Source organism: Pristiophorus japonicus, chromosome 19 (assembly GCF_044704955.1).
Source record: "Pristiophorus japonicus isolate sPriJap1 chromosome 19, sPriJap1.hap1, whole genome shotgun sequence".
NCBI classification, from domain to species: Eukaryota; Metazoa; Chordata; class Chondrichthyes; family Pristiophoridae; genus Pristiophorus; species Pristiophorus japonicus.
This window is the reverse complement of record NC_091995.1, coordinates 75974750-75994571: the sequence shown is the minus strand read 5'-3', so window position 1 is coordinate 75994571 and position 19822 is coordinate 75974750. Positions and strand designations below refer to the sequence as shown.

General features: G+C 46.8%; 1 protein-coding gene across 2 annotated transcripts in view; it reads left to right on the top strand.

The window, feature by feature from the left end:
• LOC139230492 (chondroadherin-like protein) overlaps window positions 1-19822 on the top strand; it is a 55481-nt gene that overhangs the window by 16238 nt on the left and 19421 nt on the right. Inside the window, exons 2-3 of one of the 2 annotated variants that reach the window (XM_070862314.1) lie at window positions 5663-5842; window positions 18028-19707. In XM_070862314.1, the coding sequence (XP_070718415.1) occupies window positions 5663-5842; window positions 18028-19707 (1860 nt within the window). Of the gene's footprint in view, window positions 1-5662; window positions 5843-10987; window positions 11078-18027; window positions 19708-19822 lie in introns of those variants that run through there. The other variant, XM_070862315.1, reaches the window with a different exon arrangement.

The following is a 19822-nucleotide window of genomic DNA, read 5'->3' as shown; positions in this document are numbered from 1 at the left end:
CAGGATAGAGTGGTCAACCGTATCAAAGGCTACAGACAAATCGAGAAGGATGAGGAGGGATAGTTTACCTTTGTCACAGTCACATTGGATGTAATTCATGATTATGTTGTGTACGTGTAAATAACTGACAAACTGAGCCAGGAGAAATCTAACTTAACTTAACTGTGCTTTTATACAACCCAAAATGGTGTCCCCCAAACCGGCACGAGTACTGCAGCTGTGAATAGCTTCCGCAGGGTCCTAATGCTCGTCCAGTGAGCCGTACCAAATAACTAGAGGATGAACACAACAAGAGCCATTTCGGCACCATGGCAGGGGCAGAAACCTGATTGGAGGGAATCAAACATGGAATTCCGGGAAAGATGGGCACAGATTTTGGAGGCGACAACACGTTCAAGGGGCTGGATTTTCGGCTTTGATGTTTTTGGGGTCGGCAAGTTAGCGCCCGGGAACAGTTTGTGCCTCAGTCAGTAACATTGGGCAGCTGGGCCCTGAGTCAGGGGGTGCAGTGTTAAGGGAGGCCTTGTGCACCTCTCAGGGTGTTAGCATGGGAAACTCCCGAGCTAAAGAGTCGGGCCAGGAGCACTCCAAGAGAGGTCTGGGGGGGGGGAGGAATTACCACAAAAACATTCCCAATACATTGTCCATGGCACCACAACTTAAATCACAACAAAAATTAATAGGAAAAACCTTAGGATGGCATTACTTAGCTCCCTGCAGTCGGGATCATTGGTCTGCCCTGATTTCCCAGGCGGTCAGTGCGGGGCTCGCCGCGGGGCAAGAGTCAAAACTCGCGCCGGTGTCGCGACCAGGGGCGTTGCACACAGCGGGCGCTGCTCTTCCGGGCCGTGCTGCTCCGCGCCGCCGCTAAACCGGACCCGAGGATCGCCGCGGGGCGCTGGAGAGTAACCGCCTGACCAGAACACCTCACCCCCGCCATTGCCGCCGCTCCGGGGTGAAGAACGGAACGCAAAGGACCCGAAAGTCCGCCCCAGTTACTTTGGAGAGGAACGGGAGGTCAGTGATGGGCCGGTAGTTTGCGAGGATGGAGGCGGGGTTTTTGAAACAAGTTAAATTTCAGCTGCAGAACGGCGGTCACAGAAGAAAGTGTTGTTGGATGGGGGAGAAATGTAGGCCTGGGATCTCGACACCCACCCAAAGAGGACAGACAGGACCAGGTTTATCGTTTTATTGTTGAGGGCAGTGTTTCCTTGCTGCTGCCCTGAAGCATCAGCCTCCGTGAGATATACATGTCCCGGGTTATCGGGACTTGAACCCACGACCTTCTGCCCTGAGAGGCCCGAGTGACCCCCACTGAGCCCGAGACCTCTTTGTTAACATGTTCAACTGCATCTGTTTCCTGTGTCCTTCACTCAAACAATTCCACACAAATACGTGTGACTGACTGGAGACTGCAACGCACAGACATAACAGGAGTGCAGTACAAAGCCAGACTCATTTTCAGGCGATTGTACCTCTGTTTTATTACTTGTACCCATTTAACCAACTGTGTAAAATGTAAAAAAAAGGTGGTGGTTACTATACAACAACAACTTACATTTATATACAACAACCACAACTTGTATTTAGCTCGTGCCTTTAACGTAGTAAAGCATCATAAGAACATAAGAAATAGGAGCAGGAGTAGGCCATATGGCCCCTCGAGTCTGCTCCACCATTCAATACGATCATGGCTGATCCGATCATGGACTCAGGTCCACTTCCCTGCCCACTCCCCATTAACCCCTTATTCCCTTATCACTCAAAAATCTGTCAATCTCTATCTTAAATTTATTCGATGTCCCAGCTTCCACAGCTTTCTGAGGCAGTGAATTCCACAGATTTACAACCCTCTGAGAGAAGAAATTTCTCCTCATTTCAGTTTTAAATGGGCGACCCCTTATTCAAAGATTATGCCCCCTAGTTCTAGTCTCCCCATCAGTGGAAACATCCTCTCTGCATCCACCTTGTCAAGCCCCCTCATAATCTTATACGTTTCGATAAGATCACCTCTCATTCTTCTGAATTCCAATGAGTAGAGGCCCAACCTACTCAACCTTTACTCATAAGTCAACCCCCTCATCCCCGATGATTAACAAGAGCTATATCAATAAAAAAAAAACAAGCCACAGAAAGAGATAGTAGGACAGGTGACCAAAAGCTGGGCCAAAGAGGTAGGTTTTAAGGAACATCTTAAAAGAGGAGAGAGAGGTGGAGAGGTTTAGGGAGGGAGTTCCAGAGCTTGGGGCCCAGGCAACAGAAGGCGCGGCCACCAATGGTGGAGCTTAGAAAATCGGGGATGCTCAAGAGGGCAGAATTGGAGGAGCGCAGAGACCTCGGAGAGTTGTAGGGCTGGAGGAGATTACAGAGATAGGGAGGGGCAAGGGGGATTTGAACACAGTGATGAAGATTTTAAAACTGAGGCCTTCGAGTGATGGACATGTGTCTGAGGGAGGGTTTTGGGAAGATTTGGGCCTGTTCTCTTACACTGCAATTGGTATTTCGGCTAGCCAACTCTGGTTGGACATATCCCTGGAGGTTCCATCACGTGACCTCCCGCCTCTACCTGCCACGCCCAGTCAAACAGCCCTTTTCCGCCATGTCTCCAAAATTTTTATAACTAATAAACAAAAGTGTTCAAAGAAAATTTTAATAATACACAATTTTTGTGATGCTTCTTTGATTTTTCTCCTGGGGATTTGCTTGCAGCCGTGGCCTTGGAGATTAATGTTCAATATTGGAAACTCCAGAGCAATCCTGGAGGATTGGCAACCCAGGGACATCCATAGTATAGACCAGGGGTGTCAAATCCATATTTTACAGTGGGTCTAATTCGATATACCTGGCGATTAAAATAGTGGACAGGGGAATGTCTATGGATGTTATTTTATATGGGCTTGCAGAAGGCATTCGAGAAAGTCCCTCATAAGAGACTGTTAACTAATGCTGAAGCCCATGGAATTGAGGGCACATTATTGACCTGGTTAGGAAATTGGCTGAGTGGTAGGAGACAGGCAGTAGGGACAATGGGCAGGTACTCTGATTGGCAGGATGTGACTAGTGGTGTCCCACAGTGTTGGAGTCTCAACTATTCACCGTATTTATTAAGGGCGTGCTTATTTGTACTGCCAAAATGGCCGCCATACTCCATCCTTTGTCTATGATTGGTCCCCTTGGAGAATAAGCCACACCCTGAAGTTTCACAGGAATGTGTAACTGGAACCGCCCATTCCAAGGTCTCACTGACTTTGCAAAATGTAGCTCGATCCACTTTGGCTTCCTGAAGCGACAGAGGACAGAGCTCCCCAGAAGACAGCAAAGGTCAGCCAAAAGTGCCTTACCCCAGCACGGGCCAGTCCAAGTGCATTCCTCCCCCAGCCGAAGTACCTTCTCTCCACATCCTTTGTGCACCTTGTTTCTCCTGTCTAATGCTATATCCTGGTGCCCAGTGTAGGCAGTGTAGATGGAAGCATAAAATATCAATGGGATAGCGACAGGTTAAATGCATGGGCAAAACTGCGGCAAATGGATTTCAATGTAGGCAAATATGAGCAACATTCAAAAGACTGGCATTGCGCAAGGAAGCATTTTGATCCATGACGAGTTGCCTCAGAAATGGGCCCATTGGATATGTGATAATAATGCTTCTTCAAGAAAGAGGCTGTCTGGACTTTCAAACCTAAAATATCTTGAATATACTCAAAGACTGAATCTCCACAGCCCTCCAGGGTAGAGAATTCCAGAGATGCTCCACCCTCTGAGTGAAGAGGTTTCTCCTCAGCTCAGTCCCAAATGTCCGACCCCTTATTCTGAGCCTCGCCAAACCCAAGGGCTATGGAGTCAATCTGCTGCCCTACCCAACATCGGCTAATTCAGCACAGAACTTCGCACCTTCTCATTGAGATACGAGTGCTGACATCCATTATCAGTCTTGTTAGAGCTATTTAAGTAGTTACAATGCTTGCAGTCGTCTGGGTCTTGGCTACTGATGTAATGACATCTAAACCATCAACAAGAGCTCAAAGGAACAAAATGATTCTGATGGTTTATATATAGAATGATGGATACTTGGGAATGGGTTACAGGCTGGAATCTAATCGAGGGGTTTGGGGGGGTTTATATATAGAATAACGGATACCTGAGTGTTACAGACTGGAATCTAATCGAGGGGTTTGGGGGGGTTTATATATAGAATAACAGATACCAAGGAGTGAGTTACAGGTTGGAATCTAATCGAGGGGTTTGGGGGAGTTTATATATAGAATAACAGATACCCGGGAGTAAGACACAGGCTGGAATCTAATCGCGGGGTTCGAGGGGTTTATATATAGAATAATGGATATCTGGGAGTGAGTTACAGGCTGGAATCTAATCACAGGGTTCGAGAGGTTTATACATAAAATAACGGATACCCGAGAGTTACAGGCTGGAATCTAATCGAGGCATTGGGGGGGTTTATATATAGAATAACGGATACCCGGGAGTGAGTTACAGGCTGGAATCTAATCAAGGGGTTTGGGGAGGGTTTATATATAGAATAATAGATACCCGGGAGTGAGTTCCAGGCTGGAATCTAATTGAGGGGTTCGGGGGGTTTATAGAAAGAATAACAGATACCCGGGAGTGAGTTACAGGTTGGAATCTAATCGAGGGGTTCGGGTGGTTTATATATAGAATAACAGATATGCAGGAGTGAGTCACAGGCTAGAATTAAATCGAGGGTTTCGGGTGGGTTATATACAGAATACCTCAGGTATTACGTCCAAGTGACAATCATTAATGTATGAGGTTTGACATCATCAGCAGGCTGTCCAATTATGGTGGGCATCACAGCTGAATTCAGCCTTGTCCTCATCCAGTGTCCATGCACTTTCCAACATGTTCCAGGAGGGATCATTGGATAGCAATCAAGAGCAGGAACATTGGTCGATCTTCCCTTTTCTAAGCCAGGGCCACCGAGTTCAGTTGTTGAGCCTGGGCAGTGAGTCCCTGCAATCTCTGTGACCATGGAGGGCCGTTAATACTGGGTCAATTGTAAATTTTAAACCTGAGATTGATAGATTTTTGTTAACCCAAGGTATTAAGGGTTTGGGGCCAAAGGCGGGTATATGGAGTTAGGTCGCAGATCAGCCATGATCTCATTGAATGACAGAACAGGCTCGAGGGGCTGAATGGCCTCCTCCTGTTCCTATGATCCTAATCTAGTCTCTATGACCAAGTGACAATAATATTTGTCTTTTAGTTATTAATGATTCTTTCTCAACGCAGATGTCTGATTGAGGTTCGCCGTGTGATCTCATTGTAACACAAAATTCTTACAGGGCTTGACAGAGTAGATACAGGGAGGATGTTTCCCCTGGTTGGGGAGTCTAGAACCAGGGGTCACAGTCTCAGGATAAGAGGTCGGCCATTTAGGACTGAGATGAGGATAAACTTCTTCACTCAGAGGGCTCTGGAGGCTCAGTTGTTGAGTATATTCAAGACAGAGATCGATAGATTTTTTGATATTAAGGGATATGGGAATAGTGCAGGAAAGTGGAGTTGAGGTCAAAGTTCAGCCATGATCTCGTGGAATGGCGGAGCAAGCTCGAGGGGCCGAATGACCTACTCCTGCTCCTAATTCTTGTGTTCTTATGTGTGACGTTTTTTTTTCTCTTTGCAGATGCTCTCACCGTGTTGCAGCCAGGCCTTGGGCCTTACACACTGGGTCCTGGGAGCTGTGTTCAGTGCTCTTGTGGCCGGTACCATGGCCTGCCCGCCTTACTGCATCTGCGATAACATCCAGCGCGTGGTGAGCTGCGTGAGGAAGCAGCTGACAGAGGTCCCCATCACCATACCCGAGGTCTGTACTGTGGCACCACCAAAAGGACCCCAAGTTAATCACCAGCTTTGCAATTCAACAACAACAACAACTTGCATTTTTGTAGCTCCTTTAGCGTAGTGAAACGTCCCGCGGCACTTCACAGCAGTGTTTTAAGACAAAAACAAATAAATTTGACACCGAGCCACATATGAAGAAATGACAGCAGATGATTGGTCAAAGAGCTAGGTATTAAGGAGCATCTTAAAGGAGGAAAGAGAGGTAGAGAGGCAGAGAGGTTTAGGGAGGGAGTTCCAGAGCTTGGGGCCCAGGCAGCAGAAGGCATGGCCACCAATTGTTGAGCGATTATGAGAACATAAGAAACAGAAGCAGGAATAGGCCATTTGGTCCCTCGAGCCTGCTCCGCCATTCAATAAAATCATGGCTGATCTGATCATGGACTCAGCTTATAATCAGGGATGCTCAAGAGGGTAGAATTAGAGGAGTGCAGACCTCTCGGGGAGTTGTGAGGCTGGAGGAGATTAAAGAGATAGGGAGGGGTTTGTAAATAAGGATGAGAATTTTGATATCGAAGCGTTCTTAACCGGGAGCCAATGTAGGTCAGCGAGCACAGGGGTAATGGGTGAGCGGGACTTGGTGTGAGTTAGGACACAGCCTGCTGAGTGTTGAATAAACTACGTTGCCAAAATACCAACACGGCAGAGCACAAGTCAGGGCAGTCATGGTCAAACTGTACACTGGTCTGATCAGATTGCACCTGGAGTCCTGGTCACCAAAACACACAGGAGATATTAAAGTGCTGGAAACAGTTCAGTGAAGAGTAATGTTGCTGTTTCCCAGTGTCCAAGTTGTGAGAACAGACTGAAGAGAGTTGAGTTTTCCATTGTGTCAACTGTGGCTCAGTGTGTTGCTCTCTTGCTTCTGAGTCAGAAGGTTGTGGGTTCAAATCCCACTCCAGGAATTTGAGCTCAAAAATCTAGGCTGACAGTGCTGAGGGAGTGCTGCTCTGTCAGAGGTGCTGTCTTTTGGCTGAGATTTTAAACCGAGGCCCCGTCTGCTCTCTCAGGTGGATGTCAAAGATCCCATGGCACCATTTCAAAGAAGAGTAGAGGGAGTTATCCCCGGTGTCCTGGGGCCAATATTTATCCCTCATCCAACATCACTAAGAAAGGTTATCTGGTCATTACCACATTGCTGTTCGTGGGAGCTTGCTGTGCACTAATTGCCTGCCCCGTTTTCCAGATTACAACAGTGACTGCACTCCAAAAGTACTTCATTGGCTGTAAAGCGTTTTGAGATGTCCGGTGGTCGTCAACGGCGCTATATAAATGCAAGTCTTTCTTTTCAACCTTGAAAGGAGGAAACTGAGAGGCGATATTTTGGATGTATGTAAACGACATAGAATTTACAGCACAGAAACAGGCCATTCGGCCCAACTGGTCCCATTCTCACCGGCTATTTCTCTCAGAGTTTTTAATCGGTTTTAAGTCATTTAACTGACAGTTTACATATTGAAGTTTATGCTCCACACCAGCCTCCTCCCACCCCTCTTCATCTCACCCCATCAGCATACCTTTCTATTCCTTTCTCCCTCATGTGTTTATCCAGCTTTCCCTTAAATGGGTCAATCAATCCAGAAGATTGGTTCAAAGAAAGAATGACAAGGGAACGCTGGTTTAAACTCAGAAACAGTCCATTTAACACCAAGCTTGATCAATACATGGAATGGACTTCTGGTTAAAGTACTGAAGGCGAAGACCTGGAATTATATAAGAAGAAGCTACAATAAAAGAAAGAAATGAAGACTTGCATTTATATTGCTTGTGGGAGCTTGCTCTGTGCAATTGGCTGCCGCGTTTCTCGACATTGTTTCAAAAGTACTTCATTGGCTATAAAGCACTTTGGGACATTCAGTGGTCAGGCACTGGGAGTGTTAGCCTAGATTTTTATGCTCAAGTCTCTGGAGTGGGACTTGAACCCACAACCTTCTGACTCAAAGGCAAGTAGTGCTGCCCACCCACTGAGCCACAGCTCACACAATGGAAAGCTTAAATCTCTTCAGTCTGTTCTCACAACTTGGGCTCTGACACCAGGACACAGTAACATTGTTGACCACCAGATGTCTCATAGAAACATAGAAACATAGAAAATAGGTGCAGGAGTAGGCCATTCGGCCCTTCTAGCCTGCACCGCCATTCAATGAGTTCATGGCTGAACATTCAACTTCAGTACCCCATTCCTGCTTTCTCGCCATACCCCTTGATCCCCCTAGCAGTAAGGACCTCATCTAACTCCTTTTTGAATATATTTAGTGAATTGGCCTCAACAACTTTCTGTGGTAGAGAATTCCACAGGTTCACCACTCTCTGGATGAAGAAGTTCCTCCGCATCTCGGTCCTAAATGGCTTACCCCTTATCCTTAGACTGTGACCCCTGGTTCTGGACTTCCCCAACATTGGGAACATTCTTACTGCATCTAACCTGTCTAACCCCGTCAGAATTTTATATGTTTCTATGAGGTCCCCTCTCATTCTTCTGAACTCCAGTGAATACAAGCCCAGTTGATCCAGTCTTTCTTGATAGGTCAGTCCCGCCATCCCGGGAATCAGTCTGGTGAACCTTCACTGCACTCCCTCAATAGCAAGAATGTCCTTCCTCAGGTTAGGAGACCAAAACTGTACACAATACTCCAGGTGTGGCCTCACCAATGCCCTGTACAACTGTAGCAACACCTCCCTGCCCCTGTACTCAAATCCCCTTGCTATGAAGGCCAACATGCCATTTGCTTTCTTAACCGCCTGCTGCACCTGCATGCCAACCTTCAATGACTGATGTACCATGACACCCAGGTCTCTTTGCACCTCCCCTTTTCCTAATCTGTCACCATTCAGATAATAGTCTGTCTCTCTGTTTTTACCACCAAAGTGGATAACCTCACATTTATCCACATTATACTTTATCTGCCATGCATTTGCCCACTCACCTAACCTATCCAAGTCGCTCTGCAGCCTCACAGCATCCTCCTCGCAGCTCACACTGCCACCCAACTTAGTGTCATCCGCAAATTTGGAGATACTACATTTAATCCCCTCATCTAAATCATTAATGTACAGTGTAAACAGCTGGGGCCCCAGCACAGAACCTTGCGGTACCCCACTAGTCACTGCCTGCCATTCTGAAAAGTACCCATTTACTCCTACTCTTTGCTTCCTGTCTGACAACCAGACAAAGCGCTTTACAACCAATGAAGTACTTTTGAAACAGTGTAGAGAAACGCGGCAGCCAATTTCGCACAGCAAGCTCCCACAATTAACAATGTGATAATGACCAGATAATCAGTTTCAGTGATGTTGATTGAGGGATAAATATTGGCCCCAGGACACCGGGTTAAATCCCCTGCTCTTCTTAGCAACAGTGCCATGGGATCTTTTACATGTAGTGTCCCCTCTAAAGCCACGGCTGATACAGGAGAGTGTAGGGCTTTTTTCTAGAGAGTTGCAATGGCCTTTATTGGCCTTTATTGCGAGAGGGATGGAGTACAAAAGCAGGGAGGTCCTGCTGCAACTGTACAGGGTATTGGTGAGGCCGCATCTGGAGTACTGCATGCAGTTTTGGTCACCTTACTTAAGGAAGGATATACTAGCTTTGGAGCGGTTACAGAGACGATTCACTAGGCTGATTCCGGAGATGAGGGGGTTACCTTATGATGATAGATTGAGTAGACTGGGTCTTTACTCGTTGGAGTTCAGAAGGATGAGGGGTGATCTTATAGAAACATTTAAAATCATGAAAGGGATAGACAAGATAGAGACAGAGAGGTTGTTTCCACTGGTCGGGGAGACTAGAACTAGGGCGCACAGCCTCAAAATACGGGGGAGCCAATTTAAAACCGAGTTGAGAAGGAATTTCTTCTCCCAGAGGGTTGTGAATCTATGGAATTCTCTGCCAGGGAAGCAGTTGAGGCGAGCTCATTGAATGTATTCAAATCACAGATTGATAGATTTTTAACCAATAAGGGAATTAAGGGTTATGGGGAGCGGGCGGGTAAGTGGAGCTGAGTCCACGGCCAGATCAGCCATGATCTTGTTGAGTGGCGGAGCAGGCTCAAGGGGCTAGATGGCCTACTCCTGTTCCTAATTCTTATGTTCTTATGGTGAGGCCACACCTGGAATACTGCATACCGTTTTGGTCTCCGTATTTAAGGAAGGATATACTTGCATTGGAGGCTGTTCAGAGGAGGTTCACTAGGTTGATTCCGAGTATGAGGGGGTTGACTTATGAGGATAGGTTGAGTAGATGGGTCTATACTCAATGGAGTTCAGAAGAATGAGAGGTGATCTTATTGAAACGTATAAGATAATGAGGGGACTTGACAAGGTGGATGCAGAGAGGATATTTCCATTGATAGGGGAAACTAAAACTAGGGTACATAGTCTTAGACTAAGGGGTTCTCCCATTTAAAACTGAGATGAGGAGGAATTTCTTCTCTCAGAGAGATGTAAATCTGTGGAATTCTCTGCTCCAGAGAGCTGTGGAGGCTGGGTCATTTAAGGCGGAGGTAGACAGATTTTTGAGCAATAAGGGAGTAAAGGGTTCTGGGGAGCGGGCAGGGAAGTGGAGCTGAGTCCATGATCAGATCAGCCATGGTCTTATTGAATGGCAGAGCAGGCTCGAGGAGCCAGGTGGCCTACTCCTGCTCCTATTTCTTATGTTTCGCATCTGTATTTATCTTGTTATCTTCTGATTGGAGTGGTAAATCCCAGCTAAAATCCAAGAGCGTGCCATGGTTGGCCAGCTAGGAGCTGCAGCGGTTTATGGTTGGCCACTTAGTTAGACATGCCGGGTGCAGTTCACGGTGTTTGCCAGCTGTGGGCTGGGGGCAGACAGAGCCTGGATCACCGATCTCGCTGGAAGCACTCGGCTTTCAACACAGCCCAGTGTTCAGGAAAAAGCTCATTTCAAAAGACTCCCTGGCCTGACGGGTTCTGACCTTTCAAAAACCTGGGTTTCTGAACAAATACCTGCACTTATTACTAAACTCACATTTAGCTCCTTCCGTAGTGTACCGGGGTCTTTAGTATTAACAACTTGCATTTATATAGCGCCTTTAACGTAGCGAAACGACCAAGGCGCTTCACAGGAGTATTATGAGCTAAAAATTTGACACCGAGCCGCATAAGGAGAAATCAGGGCAGGTGACCCCATCACCATCGGCAGTCCCTCGAAATTGAGGAAGACTTGCTTCCACTCTTAAAAGTGAGTTCTCAGCTGACTGAACCGTCCAATACGGGAATTACAGTCTCTGTCACATGTGGGACAGACAGTGGTTGAAGGAAAGGGTGGGTGGGACTGGTTTGCCGCACGCTCCTTCCGCTGCCTTCGCTTGGTTTCTGCATGCTCTCGCAGGTGACCAAAAGCTTGGAGCGTCTTGAAGGAGATTAGAGAGGTGGAGGGGTTTAGGGAGGGAGTTCCAGAGCTTGGGGCCCCGGGAGCTGAAGGCACGGCCACCGATGGTGGAGCGATTATATATTTTATATATCATGCATATATTTTATCAATTTATTAAACATATGGGTGCAGAACCACATATTTACAGCACAGTAAGAGGCCATTTGAAGAGGTTTAGGGAGGGAATTCCAGAGCTTAGGGCCTGGGCAGCTGAAGGCACGGCTACCAATGGTGGAGCGATTAAAATTGGGACAGCACAAGAGGGCAGAATTAGAGGAGCGCAGAGATCTCATGGGCTGGGAAGGGTTCTAGGGCTTAAGGACGTTACAGAGATAGAGTCATAGAATGATATGGCACAGACGGAGGCCATTCGGCCCATCGAGCCTATGCCCCCACTTTGGTAGAGCTACCCAATTAGTCCCACTCCTCCCTGCTCTTTCCTCATAGCCCTGTAAATTATTTCCCTTCAAATATTTATCCAATTCCTTTCTGAATGTTATTATTGAATCTGCCTCCACCACCCTTTCAGGCAGCGCGTTCCAGATCACAATAACTCGCTGCGTAAAAATGTTTTTCCTCATGTCGCCTCTGGTTCTTTCACCAATCACCTTACATCTGTGTTTTCCAGTCACTGAACCTTCTGCCAAGTTCCTCCTTATTTACTCTATCGAAACCGTTCATGAATTTGAACACCTCTTCTCTAATCTTCTCTTAACCTTCTCTGCTCTAAGGAGAACAATCCCAGCTTCTCCTTAAATCTAGGCTGACACTCCCAGTGCAGTGCTGAGGGAGTGCTGCACTGTCGGAGATGCCGGCTTTCGGATGAGACGTTAAACCCAGGCCCCGTCTGCCCTCTCAGGTGGATGTAAAAGATCCCGCGGCACTATTACGAAGACGAGCAGGGGGAGTTATCCCCGGTGTCCTGGGGCCAATATTTATCCCTCAATCAACATCACTAAAACAGATTATCTGGTCATTATCGCGTTGCTGTTTGTGGGAGCTTGCTGTGCGCAAGTTGGCTGCCGCGTTTCCCACATTACAACAGTGACTACACTCCAAAATGTACTTCATTGGCTATAAAGCGCTTTGAGACGTCCGGTGGCCGTGAAAGGCGCTATATAAATGCAAGTCTTTTTTTTCTCATTTTTTACTACATTTCCGTGATAGGGCGATCTCCCTTCAGCCTCTTTCCTTTGAGTATACACTCCCATTCCTTGTTTGTCCTCCCACAGTGTATTCCCTCACACTTATCCACATTGAGTTGCATCTGCCACCTGTCTGCCCGCCCGCTAATCTGAACTTGACTTCTTGAATACTTTCCAGGATCAATTTTCTTGGGTATTGGGTCCCAAGAATAAGAGGCACAGCCAATCGTAAATGCTGGGGTCTCGACTCCCATTGGACTGACCCCAACTTCCCTCCTCCCCCCCCCCCTATCTGTCTGAGAAGGCCTCGGCAGTACATGCTCCCGATGGAGCCGCTGAGGTTCAAATCAATCAATTTCGTGTCATTTATAACAACAACTTATTTATATAACGCCTTTCACGTAGTGAAACGTCCCAAGGCGCTTCACAGGAGTGTTATGAGTTAAAAATTTGACACCGAGCCGCATTTGCAGCACAGGTGCCCAAAAGCTTGGCGAAAGAGGTATGTTTTAAGGAGCATCTTGAAGGAAGAAAGATAAACTTCACTGCTTTGTTGCCTTTAAGTACGTGAGGGAGAAAGGAGTAGAAGGATATGGTGACAGGGTGAGATGAAGTAGGGTGGGAGGAGGTCGTATGAAACATAGAAAATAGGTGCAGGAGTCGGCCATTCGGCCCTTCGAGCCTGCACCGCCATTCAATAAGATCACGGCTGGTCATTTACCTCAGTACCCTCTTTCCTGCTTTCTCTCTATACCCCTTGATCCCTTTAGCCGAAAGTGCCATATCTAACTCCCTCTTGAATATATCCAATAACTGGTATCAATAACTCTCTGCGGTAGAGAATTCCACAGGTTAACAACATAGAAACATAGAAAAATAGGTGCAGGAGTAGGCCATTCGGCCATTCGAGCCTGCACCACCATTCAATAAGATCATGGCTGATCATTCACCTCAGTACTCCTTTCCTGATTTCTCTCCATACCCCTTGATCCCTTTAGCCATAAGGGCCATATCTAACTCCCTCTTGAATATATCCAATGAACTGGCCTCAACAACACTCTGCGGCAGGGAATTCCACAGGTTAACAACTCTCTGAGTGAAGAAGTTTCTCCTCATCTCGGTCCTAAATAGCTTACCCCTTATCCTTAGACTGTGTCCCCTGGTTCTGGACTTCCCCAACATCGGGAACATTCTTCCTGCATCTAACCTGTCCAGTCCCGTCAGAATTTTATATGTTTCTATGAGATTCCCTCTCATCCTTCTAAACTCCAGTGAATACAGGCCTAGTCGATCCAGTCTCCCCTCATATGTCAGTCCTGCTATCCTGGGAATAAGTCTGGTGAACCTTCGCTGCACTCCCTCAATAGCAAGAACGTCCTTCCTCAGATTAGGAGACCAAAACTGAACACAATATTCCAGGTGAGGCCTCACCAAGGCCCTGTACAACTGCAGTAAGACCTCCCTGCTCCTATACTCAAATCCCCTAGCTATGAAAACCAACATACCATTTGCCTTCTTCACCGCCTGCTGTACCTGCATGCCAACTTTCAATGACTGATGTACCATGACACCCAGGTCACCACATTATACTGCATCTGCCACGCGTTTGCCCACTCACCTAACCTATCCAAATCACCCTGCAGCCTTTTAGCGTCCTCCTCACAGCTCACACCACCACCCAGCTTAGTGTCATCTGCAAACTTGGAGATATTACACTCAATTCCCTGTGTGGAGCATAAACTAGTTGGGCCGAATAGCCTCTTTCTGTGCTATAAATTCCATGTAACCATAAAGAAAAAGTTGCATTTATATAGCGCCTTTCATAACCCAAAGTGCTTTACTGCCAATGAAGCACTTTTTAAAGGGTAGTCACTGTTGTAATGTGTAACACGGCTGCCAATTTGTGCACAGCAAGCTCCCACAAACAGCAATGAATTAAATGGCCTGATCAGGCAGTGACTCTTTTCTTGACCCTCTGACACTCCAGCGCAGTGCTGAGGGAGCGCTGCACTGTCGGAGGGGCCGTCTTTCGGATGAGACATTAAACCGAGGCCCCGTCTACTCTCTCGGGTGGACATAAAAGATCCCACGGCACTATTTTGAAGAAGAGCAGGGGTGTTCTCCCCGGTGTCCTGGCCTATACTAAAACAGATTGTCGGGTCATTATCACAGTGCTGTTTGTGGGAGCTTGCTGTGCGCAAATTGGCTGCCCCGTTTCCCACATTACAACAGTAACTACATTTCAAAAGTACTTCATTGGCTGTAAAGTGCTTTGAGACGCTTTGGTGGTCGTGAAAGGCGCTATAGAAATGCAAGTCTTTCTTTTATAACCAAGCACAAATCATTGGTGCCATCCTTACATTCTGCCACTGTGATGGAATCCTTTACTGTACACTCCAATCCTGGAACTCCCTCCCTAAAACTCTCCGCCTCTCTACCTCTCTTTCCTCCTTCAAGACGCTCCTTAAAACCTACCTCTTTGACCAAGCCTTCGGTCATCTGCTGTAGTTTCTTCTTATGTGGCTCGGTGTCAAATTTATCAAATTGTCTTATAACACTGCTGTGAAGCGCTTTGAGATGTTTTACGACGTAAAAGGCGCTATATAAATGCAAGTTGTTGTTGTTGCAAGAGAGTGGAATATATATTGTTGACTTATGTATATTTAGCGTTATGCTAAATTTGAAGTCCATTTTAGAAGCCGGAACCAGGGATTCCCAGGATTCTCGCTCATGGGTTTGTCCCTGCAGTTCCCCACACTGAGTTCTCAATCTGGACCAAGTTCCGCCAGGGGGAGGTGGAGAGCATAAGCTATTTGTTTACCCATGGGGGGGCGGTGGGGTGGGGTATAACTGAGGGCCAGTCACTCTGAGCCACTTACACAGACCTCACAGAGGAGCAGCAGTAAGAACATAAGAAATAAGAGCAGGAGTCGGCCCTCTGGCCCCTCGAGCCTGCTGCGACATTCAATACGATCGTGGCTGATCATCGACCTCATCTCCATTTTCCCGCCCGATCTCCATATCCCTTGATTCCCCCAGACTCCAAAAATCCATTGATCTCAGCCTTGAATATACTCAATGACTCAGCATCCACAGCCCTCTGGGGCAGAGAATCCCAAAGATTCACAACCCTCTGAGTGAAGAAATTCCTCCTCATCTCTGTCTTAAATGGCCGACCCCTTATCCTGAGACTGTGCCCCCTGGTTCTAGACATACCAGCCAGAGAAACAACCTCTCAGCATCTACCCTGTCAATCCCCTTCAGAATCATATACGTTTCAATAAGATCACTTCTCATTTTTCTAAACTCCAATGAGTATAGGCACAACCTGCTCAACCTTTCTTCATAAGACAACCCCTTCATCCCAGGAATCAACCTAGTGAGCCTTCTCTGAACTGCCTCCAATGCAAGTATATCTCTCCTGAAATAAGGAGACCAAAACTGTATGCAGTACTCCAGGTGTGGTCTCACCAACACTCTGTACAGTTGTAGCAAGACTTCCCTACCTTTATACTCCATTCCCCTTGCAATAAAGGCCAACTTTCCATTTGCCATCCTTAATTACTTGCTGTACCTGCATACTAACTTTTTGTGTTTTATGTGCGAGAAGCAGCAGTAAGTATCCAGTCTGTCCTTTTGGCTGGGAAAGGGGTGTGGCACATTGACACTATGTACATAGAAACATAGAAAATAGGTGCAGGAGCAGGCCATTCGGCTCTTCGAGCCTACACCGCTATTCAATATGATCATGGCTGATCATGCAACCTCAGTACCCCTTTCCTGCTTTCTCTCCATACCCCTTGATCCCTTTAGCCGTAAAAAGGTCACATCTAACTCCCTTTTAAATATATCTAACAAACTGGCCTCAACAACTTTCTGTGGTAAAGAATTCCACTGGTTCACAATTCTCTGAGTGAAGAAGTTTCTCCTCATCTCGGTCCTAAATGGCTTATCCCTTATCCTTAGACTGTGACCCCTAGTTCTGGACTTCCCCAACATCGGAAACATTCTTCCTTCATCTAACCTGTGCAATTCCGTCAGAATTTTATATGTTTCTATGAGATCCCCTCTCATTCTTCTAAATTACAGCGAATATAAGCCTAGTCGATCCAATCTTTCTTCATGTCGCTCTTGCCATCCCGGGAATCAGTCTGGTGAACCTTCGCTGCACTCCCTCAATAGCAAGAATGTCCTTTCTCAGATTAAGAGACCAAAATTGTACACAATCTTCAAGGTGTGGCCTCAACAAGACCCTGTACAACTGCAGTAAGACCTCCCTGCTCCTATACTCAAATCCTCTCGCTATGAAGGCCAACATGCCATTTGCCTTCTTCACTGCCTGCTGTACGTGCATGTCAACTTTCAATGACTGATGTACCATAACACCCAGGTCTCGTTACACCTGCCCTTTTCCTAATCTGTCACCATTCAGATAATATTCTGCCTTCCTGTTTTTGCCACCAAAGTGGATAATCTCACATTTATCTACCTTATATTGCATCTGCCATGCATTTGCCCACTCACCTAACCTGTCCAAGTCACCCTGCAGTCTCTTAGCATCCTCCTCACAGCTCATTTTGCCACCCAGCTTAGTGTCATCTGCAAATTTGGAGCTATTACATTCAATTTCTTCGTCCAAATCATTAATCTATATTGTAAATAGCTGGGGTCCCAGCACTGAACCTTGCAGTACCCCCCTAGTTACTGCCTGCCATTCTGAAAAGGACCCGTTTATTCCTACTCTTTGCTTCCTGTCTGCCAACGAGTTTTCTATCCACGTCAATACATTATCCCCAATACCATGTGCCTTAATTTTGCACACTAATCTCTTGTGTGGGACCTTGTCAAAAGCCTTTTGAAAGTCCAAATACACCACATCCACTGGTTCTCTCTTGTCCACTCTACTAGTTACATCTTCAAAAAAGTCTAGAAGATTTGTCAAGCATGATTTCCCTTTCATAAATCCATGCTGACTTGGACCAATCCTGCCAATGCTTTCCAAATGCGCTGCTATTACATCTTTAATAATTGATTCCAACTTTTTCCCCACTACCGATGTCAGGCTAACCGGTTTATAACTCCCTGTTTTCTCTCTCCCTCTTTTTTTAAAAAGTGGTGTTACATTAGCTACCCTCCAATCCATAGAAACTGATCCATAGTCTATGGAATGTTGGAAAATGACCACCAATGCATCCACTATTTCTAGGGCCACTTCCTTAAGTACTCTGGGATGCAGACTATCAGGCCCTGGGGATTTATCAGCCTTCAATCCCATCAATTTCCCTAAAACCATTTCCTGACTAATAAGGATTTCCTTTAGTTCCTCCTTCTCGCTAGACCTTCGGAAGGTTATTTGTGCCTTCCTTAGTGAAGACAGAACCAAAGTATTTGTTCAATTGGGCTGCCATTTCTTTGTTCCCCGTTATAAATTCACCTGATTCTGACTGCAAGGGACCTACATTTGTCTTCGCTAATCTTTTTCTCTTCACATATCTATAGAAGCTTTTGCAGTCAGTTTTTATGTTCCCTGCAAGCTACGGGCAATAGCAGAGAAAAATTAAGCAAATGTCTAAGAATCTTGATGACACTTCTGTGTTCACATCTCTGTTACAGGGTACTAAGCAACTGGATATCAGAGGGAACAACATCAACACCATCGAAAATGGCGCTTTCCTTCCTATTCCCTACCTTACACACTTGAATATGCAGAAATGTAAGATTAGCCTCCTCGCAGAAGGTGCCTTCCGTGGTCTTGGGCAGGTGATCTACCTCAACTTGGGGTCAAACAACATAGAATTCATCTACCAGGAGACCTTTGATGGGCTGACGTCCCTTCAACAACTCATCGTCGACAACAACAGGATTGAAGAGATCAAGCCGGGTGCCTTTGTCCAGCTGGGCTTCCTCAACTTCCTAAACCTGGAGGGAAATTTCCTGGTCTATTTGCCTCCCTTGGTCTTCCAAGGCCTCCAGCAAATTAAATACCTACGCCTGTCCAAAAACATGCTCAACAACCTTGCCGACGAGGCCTTCGCTGGGCTGTGGACGCTGAAGAGGCTGAGCCTCGACAGCAATGAACTTCAGTATCTGCCGACTGAAGCCTTGTCCAGGCTCATCAATGTGGCCAGGCTGGATCTGGGCAGGAACCCCATGACGTATATCGGAGAAGAGTCTTTCCGGATGCGTTCGCTGAAGCACCTGGCCATGGACAACATGGCCCTTCAGGAGGTGTCCCTTGCAGCTTTTGTCCACACCCCGACGCTGTCGATTGTCGATTTCCACAACAACCAACTGCAGATTTTTCAGCCTTTGGAAGGGCTTGAGAACGTGAGGATGATCAATCTGACAGGGAATCCAATCCAGTGCAACTGTAACATGCGACCCTTTAGGGAATGGATGGCCAACTACACTAAACCGAAAGCAGAGGTCTTCTGCAGTGCCCCAAGTGTATTTCGAGGCGAGAGGTTGGATTCTCTGAGGCCAATTGACCTGAGGTGTGAATTCCGCCCGTCGGACTATGAAGAAGAGGTGGAAGTGGAGCTGGAGAACAAGCCTGGACAAAAGAATCAAGAAAACCTTCCATGTCCAGAGCACTGCGACTGCAAGCATGACTTGCAACATTCCAGCTGTGAGGGCAAGGGTCTTCGCAAGATCCCAAGGGGCTTCCCCACCGACGCCCACCTCCTCGACATGCGCTACAACGACTTCTACTCAGTCCCCAGGGGCTCGTTCCCAGATATGAAAAACCTGGTGTCTCTTCACCTGCAGAACTGCAGGATCCACGACATACACGCTGGGGCCTTCCGAGGTCTGAAGAAGCTCATCTATCTCTATCTGTCCGGCAATGAGATCTCCAGCCTCCAGTCGGTCATCTTCGAGGGGCTGCCCGACCTCACATACCTGTACCTGGACTACAATAAGTTGTCAGCCATCCCCAAGGGGGCCTTCGGGCTCCTGCCCAACCTCTTTGCTCTTCACCTGGAGTACAACCCCATCCCCCAATTGACCGATGAGAACATGGCAGGGGCAGAGAAGCTGCGCTGGCTCTACCTGACAGGCAGCAACATCACCTACATTTCCCCCACCGCCCTGCACCCCATCGGGGACCTCCAGAAGCTGTTCTTGGATGAGAATAAACTCACAGCGGTTCCCACCGTTGCTCTAATGAGGATGCCTATTTTGGATGAGCTGAAACTATCCAAGAATCCCATTCAGCAGATAGGCAACGACGCTTTCCTTCCAGTAGCAGCATCTCTCCAACATTTATGGTTGAATGACATGGGTTTGGAGAAGGTAAGATCTAGTTTTCGTGTTTTTAAGGTCCATTTTCTGCTGTTGACTTATGCTCATTTGGAGTTAGTTTGAAATTCCCTAAGTTTGTTCCCCTTGATATCTTATTGATTAAATG